General features: G+C 51.3%; 4 protein-coding genes across 4 annotated transcripts; all 4 read right to left on the bottom strand.

Moving 5' to 3' along the window:
* Positions 1-6,464: 6,464 nt before the first annotated feature.
* AYO21_07191 (hypothetical protein) lies at positions 6,465-7,727 on the bottom strand (the record flags this gene model as incomplete). The annotated part of the gene is made up of 3 exons (XM_022657148.1): positions 6,465-6,911; positions 6,975-7,379; positions 7,446-7,727. 3 exons carry the CDS (start codon positions 7,725-7,727, stop codon positions 6,465-6,467), a joined length of 1,134 nt encoding a protein of 377 aa, XP_022510483.1.
* Positions 7,728-8,376: 649 nt separating this feature from the next.
* AYO21_07190 (calcium/proton exchanger) lies at positions 8,377-9,810 on the bottom strand (the record flags this gene model as incomplete). The annotated part of the gene is made up of 2 exons (XM_022657147.1): positions 8,377-9,282; positions 9,337-9,810. 2 exons carry the CDS (start codon positions 9,808-9,810, stop codon positions 8,377-8,379), a joined length of 1,380 nt encoding a protein of 459 aa, XP_022510482.1.
* Positions 9,811-11,366: 1,556 nt separating this feature from the next.
* On the bottom strand, positions 11,367-15,425 carry AYO21_07189 (hypothetical protein; the record flags this gene model as incomplete). The annotated part of the gene is made up of 4 exons (XM_022657146.1): positions 11,367-14,755; positions 14,817-14,978; positions 15,030-15,150; positions 15,210-15,425. The coding sequence occupies 4 exons, from the start codon at positions 15,423-15,425 to the stop codon at positions 11,367-11,369; spliced, it is 3,888 nt and encodes a 1,295-aa protein (XP_022510481.1).
* An 842-nt stretch (positions 15,426-16,267) lies between these two features.
* On the bottom strand, positions 16,268-19,649 carry AYO21_07188 (hypothetical protein; the record flags this gene model as incomplete). The annotated part of the gene is made up of 5 exons (XM_022657145.1): positions 16,268-17,395; positions 17,457-18,200; positions 18,259-18,720; positions 18,771-19,049; positions 19,113-19,649. 5 exons carry the CDS (start codon positions 19,647-19,649, stop codon positions 16,268-16,270), a joined length of 3,150 nt encoding a protein of 1,049 aa, XP_022510480.1.
* Between the last annotated feature and the right edge of the window lie 941 nt (positions 19,650-20,590).

Here is a 20,590-nt window from a genome sequence, read left to right as displayed (position 1 = left end):
GGTTCGTTCCTGTTAGGCTTTTTGTTCAGAGTTTTGATTCTGGTCCAACCCGTCGTCGCGCACCGGCACGGAAGGGCGGTCCCAAGTCCCGGCAATCCCATTAGCCAGGCCCACCATGGAGTGGCGAGGCTCACACATACTCGTACCCTGTCAGGTCATGGTCAAGATCGAGAAATTGATTGCCTGTCAAAGTCGGGGCTAGAGGGATGGTACAGAAGTTTCAGCATATCTTGCCGGCTGTCCTTGTCCCAATGTGCACCTGTCAAGTGTCGGATGTCCGGTTCTGGGAACGACAGAGAGTCCTCCCTAGAGAGAAAGTCAGAAGCATAACTTCCAACTGCCATGCGAGGGATGGAGGTTGTGGATAGTGACGAGAACAATAGAGTTGCGAGAAAAAGAGTCCAGCGAATGCCGGATGACCGTTCCGAGCTTAAGTTAGTAGCCAGTTGGAGATAAGAGTCTGGCTCTGGATCGTCGAATCCTGGGGCTTGGGTGTGGGTGTGACGTGCAGGAATGGTCGTAATAGCCAAGCTGAAAGTACTGCACCTCTTTGACCCTTGCAGACCACCAGGTTGGGAGCGTCTACGATCTCAAGGGGCTGGAAAGCAAGATCCGTAAAAGGTGCAAGACACTGGCGATCAGCTGTGAGACCAGGTTTAACTGAGCTCTATCTGACAGCTCCAATGCAAGCTGCGAGTCGATCTCCTGTTGTGAGTGGACGATGCAGCGGTCTTTGGATACCGCATTGACGGCATCCCAATGATGAAGAGGAAAGAAGTTGAAGCGAGGTTGCAGCCAAGACAAGATGGATAACATGTGGGCTCTGATCCTTGTACTGGTCCAGGATCATTCAATGTCTTTATGTGGTTGGGTAAGATCAGCTTTTTCTCGCATCCGCTGAGAACCAGCCACAAAAGGTTTCGTTGATCTAACCATTCAGAAGTCGAGAAGGTGTCCTGTCACTGTGCAGTATCCCTTGGAAAGCTGGAATTGCATGGCTTGCACCAATCTCGCTGACAGCAGTTGACACTTTTGCTATTAGTGTGCTGTGGGCACTCATTTGTCCGTTGCATCCGGATCGCTTGGTTGGTCCAGATTCGCGTCCCTCGAGTAATGTCTCTGATTGGTGAATTGTTGAGCTCCGCCCTACGGAGTAAACCTGGGGAATACATCGAGGGATGCCCGCCAATCATACCCACAGCTCTGGTGCTTCGACAGATCATCCATTGTTGAAGTGACCTCATGAGCTGTAAATTTCAGAGTACGTACTTGCCATCTCACCGAGTAAGAAGCCTGCTGTACCTGGGTACCTTGCATTCTATCTCAAAAGGCCCCCAGCTAGGTTCGAGAATGGAGCAACTAACAGAGAGTTGTGGGCAGGCCCGCGAAAAACCTTGCAGTCCATCGACTTCGGGTAAATCGTCAATGGTTTCCATCCGAACCTCGATTTCTTTCCGAGATCGACGCAATCGGGCTTTTGGACGACTCGGTACGACTCGCTCATGCTCTTCTGTCCATAATTGGTCGCCTACCGAGTACGCCGTAGTGCTCGGTGTTCAGCGGGGCTTTTTGAGCAACCGCAATATTGAGTTGCCATAGAAGCGACGAGCAGCGTTGTTCGCAGCAGCCATTGGTCTTAAGAACGTTGCCATTTGTTCAACAGATTCTAGGCATTTTGTCGGGGTTGGAAGGGTGGAGCCGAGTAGCTCGCAAGCTTATATTTGGTAGAGAAAGCAGCATGCCGTTGCGCATACGGCCACATTGATGTTTTCGAGTTTTGGTGATGTTATAACCGTGACACATCGAGAACAGATATTGGCTGCTTCCAAAGACTTCACCAGGGATGCTCTGGCAATTCAGCCAGGGGTTTGTTGAGATGTCGTACGGGTGTCAAGAGCTGATTGTGCTTTTCAAGAATATACCTGCTGCCGAAAGTAGTGGTGCAGAGGCCCGGTAATTTGAGCGTCGAAATCCACGGCTCTGGTTTTGAAAACGTCCATATTGAAGGGTTAGATGGATTTCTCCGTGGAGACGATATCATTGACCCCAGACCGTAAGGGGCCTGTGCATGTCTCCCAGCGATGCTACCCCTTGCTACATATCCATAGCACCAGATGGTTTACACCACCGACCAGGAGCCCTTCGACCTGCTTGTTGCCACAGTATGAAAATCGACCTTATCGAGGACACGCACCACACGTATTCGCATTGGCAAGTCTCTAGCAAGGCAGCCACTGGACTGATGGTGCTATCTTCTCTGATAGATGGAGGCATGCGGGCCACAGGGAAATGATGAGACATAGTCTTACCAAAGCTAGTCAACGCATCTCAACAAGGCCAGTCTTTTTGGTATCTCCGTTCCTCTTCTGCTTTAGCACTTCTTCTGGGCAGTCGATTGGGCAATAAAGTCCGGCTCGCCTCGATAGAATACTTCGAGACCCATTGAATCAGGAATCTTGGAGGCGGAGGAACACTTACGAGTCCAAGCATGTTTGCGGGGGGGAGGGTAGGCAAAGAGGACTGCAGAGACCGGCAATTTGTTCCACGAAGTATGTTTATCCTCTGCTAGAGGCCCGCCAACGACCCTGATGAAGCCCGAGATGGGTCGGAAAAATTGTTGGCGGGTACTGGCACTTTCCGATATATAAACTGAGATGCCATGAAACTTGCACAATCAGCGAGTGATAGCCTGCGTTTCGGCACATGCAGCAAGTTCCTGAGGTCTTCGTTGCCAATACCAGGCATATAGCACAGGATCTTCTCCCGGGAATGCAATTTGGTCAGTGTGTCTCCCCCACAGGACACATACATATATTGAGGCTTACAATCCAATGAGCTCCACTGAAAAGTTGTTGGATACATTGGCGGGGTTCTACTGGGCGATCCCCTAGCAGCGACGGCGTTTTCATCCGATCCAGGCTGTGCCAGGGCTTTGATAACGGTTCCTGGGGCATACTCGAGCCAAAGACATTCAAGGCTTGATGAAAAGGCAAGTTGGGCGATTCGCATTTGTTGTGCCATGAACTGCTTGCAGGGTACACTCTTCTGTCTTTGGAAGAGAGGCTTCATGGGAATATGCCAGAGACGATGCTGGGTCGACTACGGGCGAGCGCTGTATGGAGTTGGTCGAATCTCAAGCTTTAATCCAGATCTGCCGCTGGTGCAAATCCTCCGAAGTGAGCGATGAGATTGGTGGCTGCTGTTGTCCCTTTCGAGGGGCATTGAGGACTCAATTTCGACGGATTCTGGAGCCTTGGGACGTACGGGGACTGTGGACTCCTATATGGCGCATCTGCTGGCTTCAAGTTCGCAAAAAGCGGTATGAGATGGTTTGATTGTTGCAGCTTTTCACCTTGGTCCGCCGATACAGAGAGCATGCGACAGGTGTCTGTGGAGTCGATGCAGTCGTCGCCATGGTACCCGATCAACAGTGTGGGACATGAGGTTTTGATGCAGATTCTCATATGCAGTTCAAGCAGACAAGGTGAAGAAAGGCGCAAGATATGGAAAGGTGCTTCCCAAGTGTGAGTAAAGAGTGAGGGTTGCAAGTGGATTTACTGAGGAGGAGGTTAAGCTAGCTAAGCCTAGAGGCAGCTGCAGTAGAAATATTGGTACCTAAGATTAGTGGTTAGTCAGGCACCGCTAGTTAAACCATAGCCTAAATCCTCACTGGCTATGTACCTAAACTGCAGTTATGAGGTTTTCTACGCACCAGACTGCGCTCGCTTGAAGGCCGCAGGCTTTGCTGGAACCACCACCACCTTGCGGACCGGTTACAAGTATCCCATCAATCAGACTCAATGTCCTTGAAGGGTTTCTGTCCTTGTGTCTCTTCCAATGCTAGAGCGACAGATAGAAATGTCATGTTCCCGCCCCTGCCCTCCCCCCTCCCATCCATCAATCTCTGAGGTGATCTACTGAACAGCGTCAAGGTCTCAGACACCGAGCCTCAAGCTAGCAACCCTAGACAACACCCTCGACCTCCCCCTATCCATCCTGATCACCCGAGACTTGCACCACGAGGCTGTTGACGGGCAGAAGCGCTGATGCTTCCACCACAATGCCAACCCCCTTCCGTACAACCTTCAAAGCAGAGATCCTCGCCCTCACTTGAAAATGCACTTCTTCCCAGGAAATATCTGACGAGATTTGACCCGAGAGCTAGTATCTTGGGAGGAACCCAACACTTCGTAATGTCGCTGGAGGACTCTTTCCCGATTAACAGTGACTCAACCAGTCGGGTATGTCAGCACACTCACAACTCGACACTCAGGATGCCGTGTTGGGTGAAAGATAGCAATCCGCAATACCTCACGAAGCCACAGGCAACCAGTCATTAAGTTGCCGAACGAGACCCCGACCATCACATCCCCTGCCAGAACCTTGCCAAGTCGTTGCAAAGATGGATAGGATGCAGCAATGGCCTCGGGAGGATTCAGCTGGTCAACCCTCCTTTTCGCTGTGCCAGTTCGAATGTTCATTCTCTGAACGTTGCCGTCCTCAAACATGCTGTATCCTGAATGAAGGAACTCCTCGACAGTACCAAGGCAGGACAATGTTCGCATGCCGACCTCACCACCGTACCCGCCGATAAGCTTGCAGAACTGTTTGTGTAGAATTCCCGTGCGGGAAACGAGGAATTGGGGATGTCCCAGGGCCGGTTTCGCTCGAAGCGTATTCGAGCTCCCAGAGCACTAGAATAATACCATACTCGTTGTCCCCCTCGCCGTGACTTGAAGAGCAGAGCTATCGACGACAATGGTGACTTGTAGCTCAGCGCACTGCAGAGAAGAGGCAAGATCCTCGTAGGCCGGAGTATCTGAGTGTCTGATACGATGAGTAAAGTGGAGCCGACTGCCAAGACCCAACACCACAGCAAAGCTACTTGCTCTTCCTACTGTGACGAGGCTGAACATCCAAAGGGGGGCAGAAAAACAATCCATCCATCTCCCTCCCCCCAGCCACCAACACACAAACATGTCAAGGGCTGTCCAAGATTATTTCCTACGCAGGATTTTCAGGACGATGTTTTCCGCAGGGTCCCCTCGACGCATGCATCTGACGAGAGCTTGGGACAGGTCAAGCAGAAGTTGGCCCAGGGACTGTTGGCGACGACCCGGTGAACGGCAAGGGGAGCAGACTCTCAGGAACGGTGAGGATTGCACGAATGCTCCCCGGTGCTTGGCGACGGCAGAATCGTGTTGGTCATGTCGTTAAAGGTTGATAGAGAGAGGGGGAGAATTGTCAACTACCGGTAGTTTGAAGGATGAAGGTTGAAGGCGAGGAAGGAGGACGAGGACGATACATTTTGTGGTCATCCGAGATTCGAGCCACATGGAGTATGTCGCTGCAAAGCAAACACTCCTCTATCTGAAGAGATGTTCATGGGCGGAAAAGACGCCACGCTGAGAGTCGAGATCCTGCGTCTCCCAATCACACAGGACTCTTTTTTCTTGCGAAGCCGTCAACAATTAAAGGGGACTTACTTGTTTCCGCACCGCACAAGAGGACGTGAGTATCGGGAGAGAAACACATATAAGACTCGGTAGAGCGAACAAAATATTTGAGACTGCATAACTCGAAACCTGAAACCTGAAATCCAAAACTTTTGATTCAGTTATATATAATACATGAAATAATATCTCAACATGGCGCCCACTATTGGAGCCAAAAAGGGGGAATCGTTTCCCTCTCCTCCACGCTGTGTGTATGCGTATGCGTGAATGTGCGTAGATACATGTGTGTAGTGTGTGGTGTACACGGTCCTCGGTATACAAACCTCTTTCTCCCTGTCTCTGTGACTCTCTCTGTGAATCTCTTAGCTTCGCGCCCACCACTCACCAATTCACCAATTCACCACCGCCACCACCGCCACCACCAGCAGGGTGCGGTCCAAACAACAACACCACCAACCACCCACACCCATGTGACCATGCCATGTGAAGCTCCACAATACCACCAAAAATTCAACCCTTTATAAGTTTTCTCTCCCCAAATTCTGTCACACAAAGACCCCCTTTCCCACGACAAAGGGCGAAATCGAACCCCACTAACCTCCCGAGTATCTGAGGGTCCTGTCGCAGTTGGATCTAGCACCCGAACTAGGTCGACAACAGGACCTCAGATTCGAGCCTCACTTCGATCACGCCACTCACAAATCTGGGATCTGTCAGGTCAAACTAACATCGGGTTAGCAGGCAGCAGGTCCTCGATTCGAACCCCCGACCCCCCCTCCCTCCCTCCCCCCTCCTTCCTCCGATCTCAACTTATAGAATTCGTAGTATAACCGGACGAAAAAAACCAACCCGAAAGGGCGAGTTTCACTTATCATGAACCAGAGTTGAGCTGCTTCATGACTAAGTTTTTGCTCGTTGGTTTTTTTTCGTTTTTTTTTTCCCTTGGTGTGCGCGCGTGTGCGCGTGTGCTGAAGGAGACCAGCACATGGTCAAGTCTGTAGATCATAATCACTTCCCTCTAATAGCCTTCGTCCTCGTCCTCCTCCCACTTGCCGCAATCTTCACATTCGCCCTTGCACTGATTGCCAATTTGTGGATCCTTGCCCGCTTCTCCCACGCAGAGCTCCTCCCTTCCGCAACCCCCAGCAGTTCCTTGGCGACTCGTTCCGCCAGCTTGTCTTCCCTTCTCCCCTCCGCGGCGGTTAATATCCATTGAATAGCCTTCCTTCTCCGCTGACGGAGGCGTAGGGGAACGGGAATCGGCATGGAAGCGCCACCACCCAGTAGACCTCTTTGCTGGCGAATCTTGACGAGAGGAGCAACAGAGTCGATTATAGCTGTGAGATAAGCGACGGGAGATAGGGGAAGAGATTGCAGGGGCAAAGGACTGATGAGGTCCTTGTTGGTCGGAGGCGCTGACGAGGTTCGAAGCGCGTCAAGGATGAATTGCATATTCTGTGTTCAAAACCCTTTAGCACATCTTTGAGTCGGGGACAAGGACAACAGAGTAACGCTTACCTTCTGCGCACGACTCAATTTGCCGTCCCTCATCAGACTTCTCGTCACCTGCTCCACCACCGGATCATATCTTCTCTTGAAATTCACCGCTTTGCCCAGCGGCTTCAGATCTGGCAGCCCAAACTTGTGACCGAAGCCGGCATCCGGATACTCTAGGCCGACGACTCTTGTGTCCTGGAACTGCACCAAATGATCCCCTGATCCTCCCAAGCTCGACACCATCTCCATCTCCGCGGCATTCCTCCTGGCAGCGGTTGAAAAAGAGCGGGTGCCCGAAGGTGACTTGTTATTGCTGCTGTTCGACTCCGACTGCAGCTCTTGTTTCATGATTCGAGGCGCTTTGTCTTGAGCGTCTTTGTCGCGCTTTAGGATCTGCACCACCGACATGGTCAGCCACCGCCATATCTAAAACCCATAATTGTACTGCATGGTAACTCAAGCAATGTATATGGGCGAGCGTCTGCCACCTACCTCCTGCACCGGCGTCCCCTGTTCCACATCTGGAGGCGTGTTCCCCATCGCCTTGTCAACTGCGACTGCTTCTTCCGTCACATGAGGCAGCTGGTCCATGGTGGGACCTTTTGCCTGCGGATGAAGTGGCGTTGTTTTGGGAGACTGGTTCTTGGACGTTGCATCATCGCTGGCTGCGCGATGCTGCAGACTGGGAGCAGGAGCAAATCTTTTCTGCGGAACTGTGGGCCTTGTCCTGAATGGCACCGATCGGGCCGTTAAGAGGGATAGTCGAGGCGGCATTTTGCTATTGCGTGAAATGCGTCTGAGACGATGATTCAGAGTTTTGGAGAGGCTGTTCTGAGATCAATGTTCCTGGAGCGGAGGTGGAAGCTCAATCCGCAGCCAAGGGCAGTTTCCCCTTTTGATCATCTCTAGTTGCCGCTTTACTAAATCACATGATGCTCCGCGTTTTGTCTAGATCGACACAGCTTGATAAATCAACGGAGCAGAATGCACAACTATGTTTCTCAAGTTTTTATTGATCATTCTGTGATGATTTCAAGCTATTCCATCTACATATGAAACGCTGAGTCCCTCCACTCCCGAAAGCCGAACCTAATAAATTTTGGGGTAAACCTGGGTATCGCGAGCACCACCAAGTCGAGAGGAGCATTGACTTGTGTCCATTCCATCCAACGCCATCTGATCATTCCCTGTTGTTTAGCGGATACTTGCTGGGGCAAACCCGAAGAGAAACGAATATGACGACCGTTCTTTTTCGCTCTTTTGCTGTTGCTCTGTTCACACTCAACCCACGACCTTTTGCGACAAGCTGTAGAAAAAGCTTTCGACAAATGAAAATACAATATAGAAAAGAAATTGAGCACGAGGGTCGGAGTATCCTCCTCTTCCAATCTCACACTTGGAGATTCCTTGCGTCGAACATTTTTCACGCACCACCACTGCCTCCGAAGAGCTTCCCCAAGTTGAGGCCGGTGCCCGCATCGTCCGGCAAGACGTAAAAGGCCAAAGCAATGATGAAATACATGCCCAGGCAGAGTAACCCTTCAAGGTAGTTGGACTTTCCATCCTGGATCAGGAGGACCACGACCAGTGAAGCCAAGAAGAAGCTTACAGTCTCAAAGGTCTCAAAGTGCAGCGTCATGGGTCTGTCCATGATCCAGCCCAAAACGACCAGAAAAGGGGTGACAAAGATGGCAATCTGTAGACTGGAGCCAATGGCAACTCCAATAGCCAGGTCCATCTTGTTCTTCCACGCAACTATCACAGCCGTGACATGCTCGGCCGCGTTTCCAACAATGGGGATCAGAATCAGACCGATGAAGGTCTTGCTAATATGCGCTTCTTCCACGATAGCGTCAATGCTGTCGACCAAATATTCGGCGCAGATAGCGACAAGGAGGGTGATGAGCACCAAAACAATACCTGCCGCCCAAGGTCCCAAAAGCTGGGGTTCCTCGCCCTCTTGTTCTTGCGCTTCGGAATCGTCAAAAAGGTTGGCATGCGATTTGAGCTGGAAGTACAGGTAGGCCACGTAGATGAGCAGCAGAATGATCGACGTGCCGCGCGACAGAATCATGATGTTATCATCTTGTGCCTTGTTGTTGGACATGACAGCGTACAAGGTGGCGGGGATGATCAGTGATGAGGTGGCAACCGTCATGAGCGACGACATGGTCGATGCCACAGTCGAGTTGAAGCTCTGTTCGGGATACCTCAGGCCGCCAACGAAAAAGCAGCATCCCAGGACGAGGAGGATGTTGGACAAGATACTGCCCAGCATGCTAGCTTGGACAATGCGGATCTCGTTCTTTTGAAGAGCAATGATGCTCACCTGTTTCCAGCATTAGCACCTGTCGCGAATTTTCATGTTATCGTGTATGCTTACGATCAGTTCGACGGCATTTCCGAAAGTCGCATTGAGAAGTCCTCCAATTGTCTGTCCCAAAGGAATAGCCAGCTCTTCCGTGGCGAAGGCGAGGAGGGATGCCAGAGGGATGATGGCAATGAAATTGAAAATGAACTGAAGCGACGGCGCCCAGTTCAACACACCCGCCAGGATGCCCACGGGCACAAACACCAACAAAACATTGACGTAGTTGGTCTTGAGAATCTCCCAGGTCAAGTGTAGCACCAGGAAAGGGTATTTGATCCAGACGTTCTCATGTTTGTGAAATGGTGTCCCTGAGTCGGTGGTAGTGATTCGCGAAAGGAGACCGGTTCTTTCGTTGGGGTCAGCGCGGCCGTTGAGGCCGCCGTCTTCAGGCATGTTAAGGATGTCGTCGCGGGAAGGATGCGCGGTTTGGGCGAATTTCTTGCGGAGAGTGCTCGCAGCTATAGATGTCTTGCGCAACGCCGCCATAGCAGGCGACAATTCCAAGTCAGCCAATACTTTACTGGGTTTTCTGGTGCGGAAGGGTGAATGCGATCAAAGCAACGGGAGGAAATACCAGACATGGGAAGGTATGTGCTGCGGTGGGAAGGGAGCTGGTGTAATATAGCACATGCACGTACCCATTCGATATCCTGGGGGCAGGAATTGTCTACCACCAAGACAGCGCTGAGCAGAAAAGAAAAAGGCCCTGTCAAAGCAGTGGCTTGTAGCGGGGGCAAACAGAGGAGAAAGGAGCTCCTGAGCCAGATGACGGCCCTCGTGGGAAACGATGCAGGAAGCTTTGATGCCTCTTTGTCTCCTTCTGATGTATCCGCCAAGTCTGCTTGGCGAAGGTTAAGGCGCAGCGGACGAGAGATTTTGCTGTTCGGTAGGGATGGGCGGGTACAAGTGAACTGTGGCGGGGAGGGGGAAGAAGCAGATGGTCAAGCTACAACTCCGAGATGGAAATTCGGTGCGTGGTGAGAGAAGGAACTGCGATACGTTTGTGATGCGAAGGACAAGAAGGTCTGCTCCCCACCCGCAATTGACCGTCAACCCATCACATCACTCAGCATCATTGCACTAACTTACACAGCCACACTTGGCCTATCCCTCGACCTTTGCCCACTCCGCGATCGACCTCTCATCTCATCCATGCCAATCCTCCCAAACAAGGGTCCTAAGCTTTTCGAAACCTACCTTCCGCAACCAGCAATCCAAAAACATGGCTCGAGTGCCAAGCAAGGTGTGACACATGGAAGAAATGAAAGCAAAAAAGGAGGGGAATATACAGGGACAATACTTCACAGAGGAGGCGCTTCTATGGTTCCGTCGACCCCGTACGAGGTACACTTCCTCCAGTCACACGACTACGCGACGACAAATTCTGGGGAAGAGGACAAAAGATCGGGAAAGCGAGAGCCAACCGACTAGGACGACCGCGGCTATAGAAACAACGGCGTCGAATCTATCGCAGTCGGCTTCGCGGCCGCCACTCATTAGCAACCCAGAACACAAAGGCATCCATAATTCTGTGGTAATCATATAATACTCAGGCGGCACCTACGGAGAACTGTACTCGGTACTGAGTCAATTGTCCCGTACGAGGTACATATTCGCTCACTGTACCCTCGCCATAAGCCCCAGCCCCAGAACAGTCAGTCTACACTCGTCACCTAAATTAAACAAACCCGCATTATTTCCGTGTATCGTCATCATAGACATTTCTTAGTCTCATCCTGGTAACTCAGTGTCTGATCAGGGTCTATCGGTCTTCGGAACTAGTCAATGCGCTCTGCGCGCCACACTTTTTCAATTGAAATAAGACGTTGGCTGATGCTCGAGGCTACCTGACTCTCAATAGTTCATCCTCGCTCGCCGTTGCCTCTTTCAGAATTGTAGACGACCTGTAAGGGAAATGCCGAGATCACATCGGGAGTATCGAGTAAATGATATTCTCAAGAGACTGACTAGCAGCCTTGTTAATTACATTCACAAAGGGGCATGCTGCTTAATGGCCCCAGCCACGAAAATAGACCTTCTCGTCATACTATACAGATCCCATCAACTCGCACCCCAAACTCCGGGTTTGCATCTTCCGTATCGGCCACCTTGAAGACGCCAACTTTAGAAGCTGGACGGTATTTCGGTGTCGGCGCTTTTGGCTTGAGGATATAGCCCGACTGAGCCACGATCCTCGCTCTCCTAAGCAAGTCATCCTTCATTTCATTCCATCGCTCCAGTTCCTCTCTCCGCTGGAGCACTTGGTACAATGTGGTATCTGTGCGTGCTCGCCAGTACGACGTCTTCCCAGTGTTATCTTGAGTGGTAGTAGTAGATCGCTTGAGTCTGACAGGCTTTGCTGTCTTGGCCATGTCCATCAAGCTCGCAAACACCTCCTTCGAACCGGCACGCAGTTGTTGAGTCCTGGCGTCCTTGTTTGAAGGTCCCTTGAGATGGTTGGGATCAAGCCATTCATGCTCGACAGCTTTTTGTGCCAAATCGCCAACAGGTACCATGAGTCGTCGATTCTCGGACTTCAGGAAGCGTATTGCTGCTTGCAGACTGATAATCTCCAGCTTGAGTTGATCAACCTCCGCTTTTAGACGCAGCGTCGCCGACTCGTCTGCAGGCCCAAGTGGCAGGCCTTGTCCGTCTGCCATTCCCTTATGTTTGATTGCCTCGAGCTCCATCTTTTGACTCTCCTGGGACTCGAGGAGCGTCTGGTATTCCGTCTCAAGCCGCTGGACGTTTTCAATAGCCGCCGCATTCTCTGCGCGAAGCCTGGTGATCTCTTCTTTCATTTCTTTCACCCCTTCATCCTTGGCCTTGGTCTCCTTGGCTCTCGATTCTAGTAATTCGACCTTGACTTGCTGCTCTTCAAGTTCTTTGTCTTTTTCACTGATCCTGATGGTCTGTTCTTGGATTTTCAATTTCAAGCGACTCATCTCCTCCTGCAGGTCTTGTGACAAAGCCTTTTGTGCCTTGACTTCACGAGCGCGAGCCGTCCAGGGCGCAGGCAATTTCTCGAACTCAATAGCGCAAGATATATCTGCAGACTTCGCATTCAAGTCATCGATCTTCCCTTGCAGGACCTGTAATTGCTTCAACAGAATCTCGAAGACATCATCAGGGCAAGCTCCTTGTGGCTCATTCTGTTGTTGCTCTCCAGATGCGACCGCGGTCATAAGCGTGATAATTTTCGAGTATGAGAGTGCTTCATCCATCTCCATCTTGTTGAGTTCCTCGAACACGGATTCCCCAACTCTTTGGGTCAAGTGAGACAGTGCTTCGGCGCACAACTCAGCTTCAACGAATTTACTCCACATAGCCTCGCCCAGGCACATTGAGCGTGCCCAGAGATCGCTGATTGCATGCATAACCTTGCCAGAAACATATTTGATCGTTCGAGCTTTGATACCAAGCTGGTCCATTTTCTTTTCGAACAGTATCGACTCTTCGTCGCCATCGTTCGGCGCCCCTAGCTTGGCTTGCACTGCTTTGCTCAAAATCTGTGCTCGACTGGCAATGTTATCTGTGTAGTTCTCAATCATCGAGATCGATGAGTTCATCTCCATTGCTTTAGTTTCGTGCGTGTCAGGGACAAACTTCTCAGACATGTCGACCAAAATATCAGCCATGCGTTGGAGATACTCGGCACCTTCATGACCGAGTTCATCGCGGCGCAACGCCTCCACCCAGCTGGTCATTGCCTGCTCCACAGGCTCTAGCTCAAACGGGGCACCAGCGTATCGCATGAAGTCGTCTGTTGAACATGTCGACAGGTGTTGCACGAACCGCTCACAGAGATTTAAAATGAGGCTCAACCTCTCCATAACGGCAAACACTGCCATGGGATTCTCATGCAACTCTGCCCTATCACGCATTCGATCCGCCAGGATGACTTTGCACAACTGTGCCTTAGACCGGATTCTTTTGAAACACAAAAGAGCCAAGATCGGTTTCTTGTCGACGTCAAAGGTGTCTGGGACGAAGTGCTGTACGATTTCCAGATGTAAACTAGCTTGCTCAGCGCGCATCTTACCAAGCTCGAGGTCGATGGCCTTCAATTGACTTTTTGCGGCCGAGTTCTGTAACTTGAGGTTGAGATCCATCATCGCTCTGGACTTGCTGCTCATCTCATTCGCCTCGAGTTCACTAATCTCGCGTGAACGCCGGAGTTCGTCGATATCACTCTGAAGACCCTGCACGACATCCCGGAATTTTGTTAGTGTATATTCCATGTCTTCGATTGTCTTTTCCTGCTCGGCAGCTTGTCGATGTCTGTCGTGCAGCATGGCTTCGCTTTCATCCAACTGATAATGCAAACGCTTCTCTTCTTCCACGTGGAATGCCTCGAGCTCGTCCGCCACTTGGATGTGTTCCTCGAGATCCTGAACCTGTCTCTTCAACTGTTCGATCAAGTTTCGATTCTGGTCACGTTCTTGGCCTAGGGTATCCAAGATTTCGTCGTTCGCCTCCGCAGCCTCCAGCTGTTCTCGGAGGTGCTGGTTTGTTTCTTCCGCCCGGCTGAGCTTCGCCGCAACCTCGTCATACTTCGAAGCTGTCTGGCCGAGCTCATCTATGGTTTCATGGAGCTCCTTGATTTCGTTCCTCAAGTCGCCCTCGTTTTGCTGTGTCACGTCCCTGAGCATGACCAGTGCCTGGCGTAACCTCTCCGTCTCTCGTTCCATCTGAAGCCAGCCTGCACTTGCCTTCTCTTCAGGGCTCATGATTGAAGCCAACTCCCGGTTCTCCTCTCTCAGAATTTCGGCTTCCAGCTCCAACTCCTCGTGCTTGAGCTTCAATGCCTCCAGTTCACTCTCAAACATGTCAGCACGCTCTTCGGCCATCTCCTTGTCAAGTGTCGCAAGCTCTAGTTCTGAGTCGTGTTCGGCACCACGGTCTGGCACTTGAGTAGCACGAGCCTCTGCGTCCTCATATTTGGCTTTGAGTTCTTGAATTTCTTGCTGGTTGGTTTTGAGTCTTTTCTGCAAAGTCTGGATGATTCCTTCGTAGCGTGTCGCTTGGCTTTGGAGTTCCTGTACACTTTGTATTTGAGCTTGGTCCTCCTGCCTCTGCTTCTGCAATGTCCGAACTTTCGTTTCCAGCGCTTTAATGACTTGTGCCTGTCGCGATCTGTCTTCAGTAGTAGAACTGAACCCATTCCGTGAACCAGCCGGTGGCTGTGATCGGGAGGTGGCAGTTACTGAGGTTCGTGCTTCGATGCTTGATGGCTCTTGATCTTCAGCGTCTTCAGCATCCGGTGAAGGAGTCGGTGCCGGTTGTTCTTCCACAACCGGGGGTGCTTGTTTCGCGCCAATGCTCTCGGCAACAGGCTCGGTTTTCTCAGGCCGAGGAGGAGCTTTGGGATTTATGGACAACCGAGAAGCGGCCATGGAAGAGCGTGGTTGCATCGAAGAAGGTCTGGTCGCTGGGGTTTTGACAGGACCTCCTATTGACTGCCTACTTGCTGAGGCGTTCGGCCTATGTACTGAAGCCGGCGGGGCCATTGTAGATTTCCCGGCCAAACTCAGCCTCGATTTCGTACTGGAATCGGACGTTCGCGCTGTAGTTGCTGGAGTGCCCGTTCTTGGGGTAGAGGCGGACGAAGTAGCAGAGGATGGGGCAGGCTTCGTAGGAGATTTGATCGGAGACTGGCAACAAGGAGTTAGTGGGAATTACAGGCATACGGTGTTTTGGCTTACAGATACCCTCATCGACCTTGAGCCTGTTGTAGTTGCGGAGCCGGCGCTCATCAAACTCTGCCTCTTTCTTGCCACGTCCGCAGCAGCTATGCTCGAGGGTCTCGGCTTCGTTGCGGGTCCACTGGAAGTCGATATTCCGTTGGCCTTTGCACTGGCAACTGGCTGGCTGAGGATCCTGACAGCCGACTCCTTGCGGACGAAGATGCCATGTCCTGGAGCGCAGTTGAAATATCGCTCCCCTTTCACGGAACCATCGTTCTTGCCAGTGTCATCGGCTAGTTCGAGGCCTAACCATTCCCCCGAGGCAACATGTATCTGCCCGATGTAGCGGACGGTGCCTTGCTTGCCGTCTTGAGTCTCGACCTTTTGTCCAACCTTGACATTGAGATCTGCCATGTTTGGCACTTATTTGTTCGCCGCGGAGTTTCATGACAGGAAGCCAATGTCGACGAGAGACATGAGACGGAGGATGTCCACCAAGCTGAGGCAGAGGAGAGGGAATGAAGGATGCAACAACAACACCAATGTTTGCTTGCAGGACAAACAGGGAAGGAAGTGTGAGCAAAAGTGGTTTGACGCGACTTGGAAGCCCGCAAGGGTCGCGCCGTAGGGAAAACGGGAAACGTTGGGGAGCCGCTTTAACTGATGCACGTGATGGTCTAGAAATAACTTCTCCTCATCCGTACTAACGTAAGGGGTGACCCCCTCACCAGGCCGCCAGGGTCGCCTTCACCACCCAGTCTTGCTTCAACACATGTACACGCATACACCATCCATTAGTCACGGGCTACTCGGTCATGTGGATTTGAATTGTACTCTAGATAGCCTTCTGGGGTATATATTTCGTTTCAAACTTCACCACCCAAGCAGCAGTAGCAAATTCTCTGCAGGGCTTCATTCAGGATCATTTGCAACCACCGCCAACGTATATGATTCGCGCAGGGTATCTTGGAAAACAAGAGACCTAACGAGCGTTTATCAGACACGGAAGAAAAAAGAAATCGTCTTTTTGTAAGGCCCAACTTCTCGAAAACAGCAAACATGCAACTCATTGCTTGGGTTCCATAACAAGCGGTAATCCAGAACTGGCTGCGCCCTCCTCCTTCTCTTCTTGACTTTTTTTTCGTAGCATGAAAGGGTATCTCGCTAGACATAATGGCAGATAATCATAACTGCATATCGATGTCGGGGTATCATTGGTCATTCACTTTTCTGATCAACTCAGACTTCTCCAAAGCCTAGCGTAAAGGAAGATTCAAATTGCTAGCAGGCCCGGTCGCACTGCTCAGGATCTGATTGTGATGATGCGGCCCAATTGGTGCCGGGTAGGACGAAAAAGAATGCGATGTTGGTGGCCTGCCCGAGTCGAAGCTCGCGCGAGGCTCGTGCTTGGGAGTTCGGTCTCCGGAGATGCTGCCACCCGTGCCAAAGGGGAACTTGTCTTCTCGAAAACGTGATGGCCAGCCACCACTGAGTGTAGAACTGGAGACTTCTTCCTCGGGAAGATTGACGCCACTGTCGTTCCAAAAGTTTCTGTATCCGCTCTCCCGACTCTCCATGGAAATCAGAGATGCCTTACTCGCGTTCGAGGATGCATGCTTGAAGAATGTTCCGGGAGAGTTGTTCTGGTTTTTGCGGCTCATGAACGACGAGAACGACGAGATGCTACCAGGCTTCCGGAGACGGTCAAACAAAGAGGCCCGCTCGGAGGACCCTGATGTGTTTTCTCCATCCGCAAAGCTCGATCGGGTCGGCGAATCAGTAGAGTGAAGGGACGGCGCATTCTGCAAGAGTTTTGACTCGAAGAAGGGAAGCGAGTCCTCGAACGAGTCGGACTTCGGACGAGGAATTGCCCCCTTGACAGTAGTGGCGTCGAGCCCGTGTGGCACCAGCTGTGATATGAGGTAGTCAATAGCGTCTTTGAGACCACCGGCATTGTTCCGCGTGTATGTGAGAACCAGTCGTCCTTCTGAGGGACCAACAATTCGCTCAACCGACGCCGTAGCCGACTTTGGCAGACTGCTGAATTCCGGGTTCGCGTGTACGTCTACTTCGTACTGATCCCTAAACTTCTGACGGAGATCGTTGAAAAACTCCGGGCTGCTGAAGAAAGCATCCAGCTCGTCCGACTTCTGAAAAGCAATCTCGTGACTTTCTGGAACCATCCCCAAGAAGGCGTCAACCGCTTGTGGCACTTGATATTCTGGACCAGAAATGGTGACCACGTCACTGGCTTGTTCAGTGTTAGGGAAGTCAATCTTGCAGTTCCATTTCTTCTCCAACTCCTCGATCTCGGGTAGCCTGGCGATCAGTTCGCGATGGTAGAGTCTATTGATAACCACGGTCTCGGAGACGAACTCGGCGTCCTAGATTTTAATCATCTGATAAGGACATGGACGTATCACTCAGGGAATCATCTTCGCTTACTGCTTTCTCAACCATGTCCATAATCTCCTGCTTAACCAGATCCAGGCTCTGTGCATTGCGTGCTGGTGTGCGGCATATAACATTGTCGACTTTAATGTCATCGTCATCCTTACCCACTCCTCCGCGGTCCATTGCATTGGAGAATTTCACGAAAACAGAGTATTTCTTCATGATACGTTGGATGTGTTGACCACCAATGCCAATGATGCGTTTGTGGTACTGGTCAGGAACATGGAATGAAATGGACGCCGGCATCTCTTGCTCCACAAGATCCAAGCCATTCTTGGTAGCCTCGTACTGAGTGCCAACCACGTCGATGTAAAAATTGTACTCGTTGAAACCATCAAAGATGATTTGAACATTGCCTGCCATGACGGTTAACTTGGGTTGGGGTCGGCTGGGGATATGGTACACACTCTGGCCCATGATCTTGTTTATCTTGCCGTTTTTCTTGCCACTTACGAATTCTTTGTGCTCGTTTGCCAGCTCGATCTTCACACGCATTTGATATGGCGTTCTCTTGACGAATGGAATCTGGTTGATGACCATCATTGCCGCTTTAACCGCATCATCAGAGCCGTTGATGGTGAACGTGAATTTTTCGAAGCTAATCTCTGCGCCAGAGTTTGTGCAAATGTCGCTCAACATGATCCGGATATCTTCGGGAGATGGAGAGCGGAGAGTAGGGCCCTGTGAGGGATCAGGCATCATGATCCACCATGAGGCACTGAAGAACTGGCCAGCCTGTTCAACGATCGTCAGCTGCTTGTGCTAGATAGATCTGGACGATCGGGTGATATACAAGTGCCATAATCTCCTTCACCGTCCTCTCGACATGAAGGACTTCAGTTCCCTGAACTCGGACGAGTCCACGCTGGCTGCCAAGCTGTGGAAAAAGGACATGCGAACCGTTGGTTTCCATGATTTTCCGAACTTTGTCGAGGCGATCGAGTAGGATGTTGTCGATTTTGCTTGCAGACACCACAGCGTCTTTGGAGTAGAGTTTGATACCCATGACCAGCTCTTTCAGCTTCTGCTTTGCCTGGTTGATCCGTTCCTGTGTTTCTCCTGTAATGAAGACCTCATCCGCAGCTCGACGTGTGGCATGAGGGGGTACGTATCCAAAAACGCCAGGAAATGGCGGGGGGAAATAAATTGCAGTTTTTGTAGCCGACTCAATCATCTTGATGTTTTTGCCGGTACGGCCTGAAACCAAAGTGTGCATCGACACCTCGAGTTTGATCACGTCGATCTTGTGCTTGAGCTGTACATATGTCAGCCAAGGTCCAGATGAGACCATCCTGGAGGACTTACTATCTGGTCAATCATCATCAATGCTCGGGTCTTTGCGTGTTCCACACTCTCCATATCCCCAAAAATGTTGACTCGATAACGCTGATCCAGCCCACTATCAACACCGTTGCCGTAAGAGGCATTGGCAGCAGACGATTCGGCGTTACGAGGTTTGAGGAGGAAGATATCTGTTCCGGTATATTTGGCACAAAGGTCAATGTGACTAAGAACACTGGAGCGGATTCCGGTTTCTGCCCCGTCTAAGATCAAGGCCGGATCGATGTCGACGATAGCAGAGCGCTTGTACATGTCAGCAGCGACCCTTACCAGCAGTCGGTTGAAGGGAACTCGAATGCTTCATACCATCATAATTGGGGTCTCGTTCAGAATCTTAGACCTCATTTTGTAGACCAGGTCTCCGTCTCCTGATATGCAGACATTTGTCACTAGACCTTGGGATTTTCGATGTAGCGCTGGACTAGCTTTTGGCTCCGACGACGTTACAGTCGCTTGTATATGCCCTCCGCTCTGGTCACTGATGTATGCACACAAAGACCGCAGTCTCTCCTCGTTTTGAACGTGAACAGGCAGTTTGTGTGTAGGTGTGCCTTCTGGAGTACCCGCGGGAAAAGTCCATCGTTGGACAGCGCCAGGGCTCGAGTGGAGGATCTCGTCGGGGTTGGGGCCAGCAAGGCTCGAGGCAAAGGGCACGTTGAAGGACAGGTTGACCGAGGTGGCTTCGGATGCCGATGGGGAGACAATTCCTGGCGAGCCTTGTGGACGTCTCAGTGGTTGCGGCGTCGACATGTCCTGGTGGAATCTAGACATGCCAAATGCTGCAGGAGTCATCCGTTCCCAGCCATGCCGGGCCTGGCCTGTGAAGTTGCTGATCTTGTGCATCTTCGGGCTTGGGATGACTCCCCAGGTCATCGACGTTCTGAAGGGAGTGGGAAGGGAAAGAGGATCTATGGTTGTTGCATCGAGAAAGATCTGGAATGCAGAGTCAGGTTTTCGTAAGGGGGAGAAGTGGGAAGCTCAAAGAGATGCCGTCACGGAAGAGAAAGTTTGGTGTCGGCGTCTCGCAGGAGTCGAAGGTGAGGTTGGAATGATGGAGAGAGTACGAGTAGCTGCGGGTTGCAAGTCGTAACTTGAGTTGGACTGGACTCTGGACTGTGCGTCGCAGACGGGTTTAGTTGGACCACTGGCACTGGCGGGAGTCTAGCCGTCCGCCGCACAACTCAGTGCTCACACAACACACACTCGCAATGGAAGGGTCAGGGTGGAACAGTTTACCCCCTTCTGAAAGGACAGGAACACAGGGTCCGGCCCATGAGATGCCCCCGTAAGCTCACATAACTATGCCACAAGCAAACAGATGGGATGAGCTTGACCCGGGGCAGCTGCGCTTGCCAGTGGCTGTAGGTCTCTAGGCTGTGCATAAGGAAGATGACGAATGGGGACGCGGTGGTGCGGCAGACGCATGGACGCATGATGCCCTGCTCCGCCCCCACGTCCAAGTCCAACTGACGAAAAAATCAAGGCCAGATACATTACCAGATATTATCATGGGCAGCCACAATCATCTGGCTAATACTGACAAGTATAGAAGTGAAAAATCTGCCTCGTCTGCACATGACTTGTTTGCCTGTTTAGGGGGCCTTGGTTAATGACCACTCTCTACCAACACAAGTATACCAGAAGACAATGAGGATTGTTAGTGTACGAGTATTCTCGTAATTCAACGACCAATACGGGCTCTATGTATTATTGTATCAAGGGGTATCTCCATGTCCAAGTTCCCAATTGCCACGCCCAGAAACTCCGTCGTCATTTTGCTGATA

Source organism: Fonsecaea monophora, assembly GCF_001642475.1.
Source record: "Fonsecaea monophora strain CBS 269.37 chromosome Unknown Scaff54, whole genome shotgun sequence".
Lineage (NCBI taxonomy): Eukaryota > Fungi > Ascomycota > Eurotiomycetes > Chaetothyriales > Herpotrichiellaceae > Fonsecaea > Fonsecaea monophora.
This window is presented reverse-complemented; position numbering and strand designations above follow the sequence as displayed.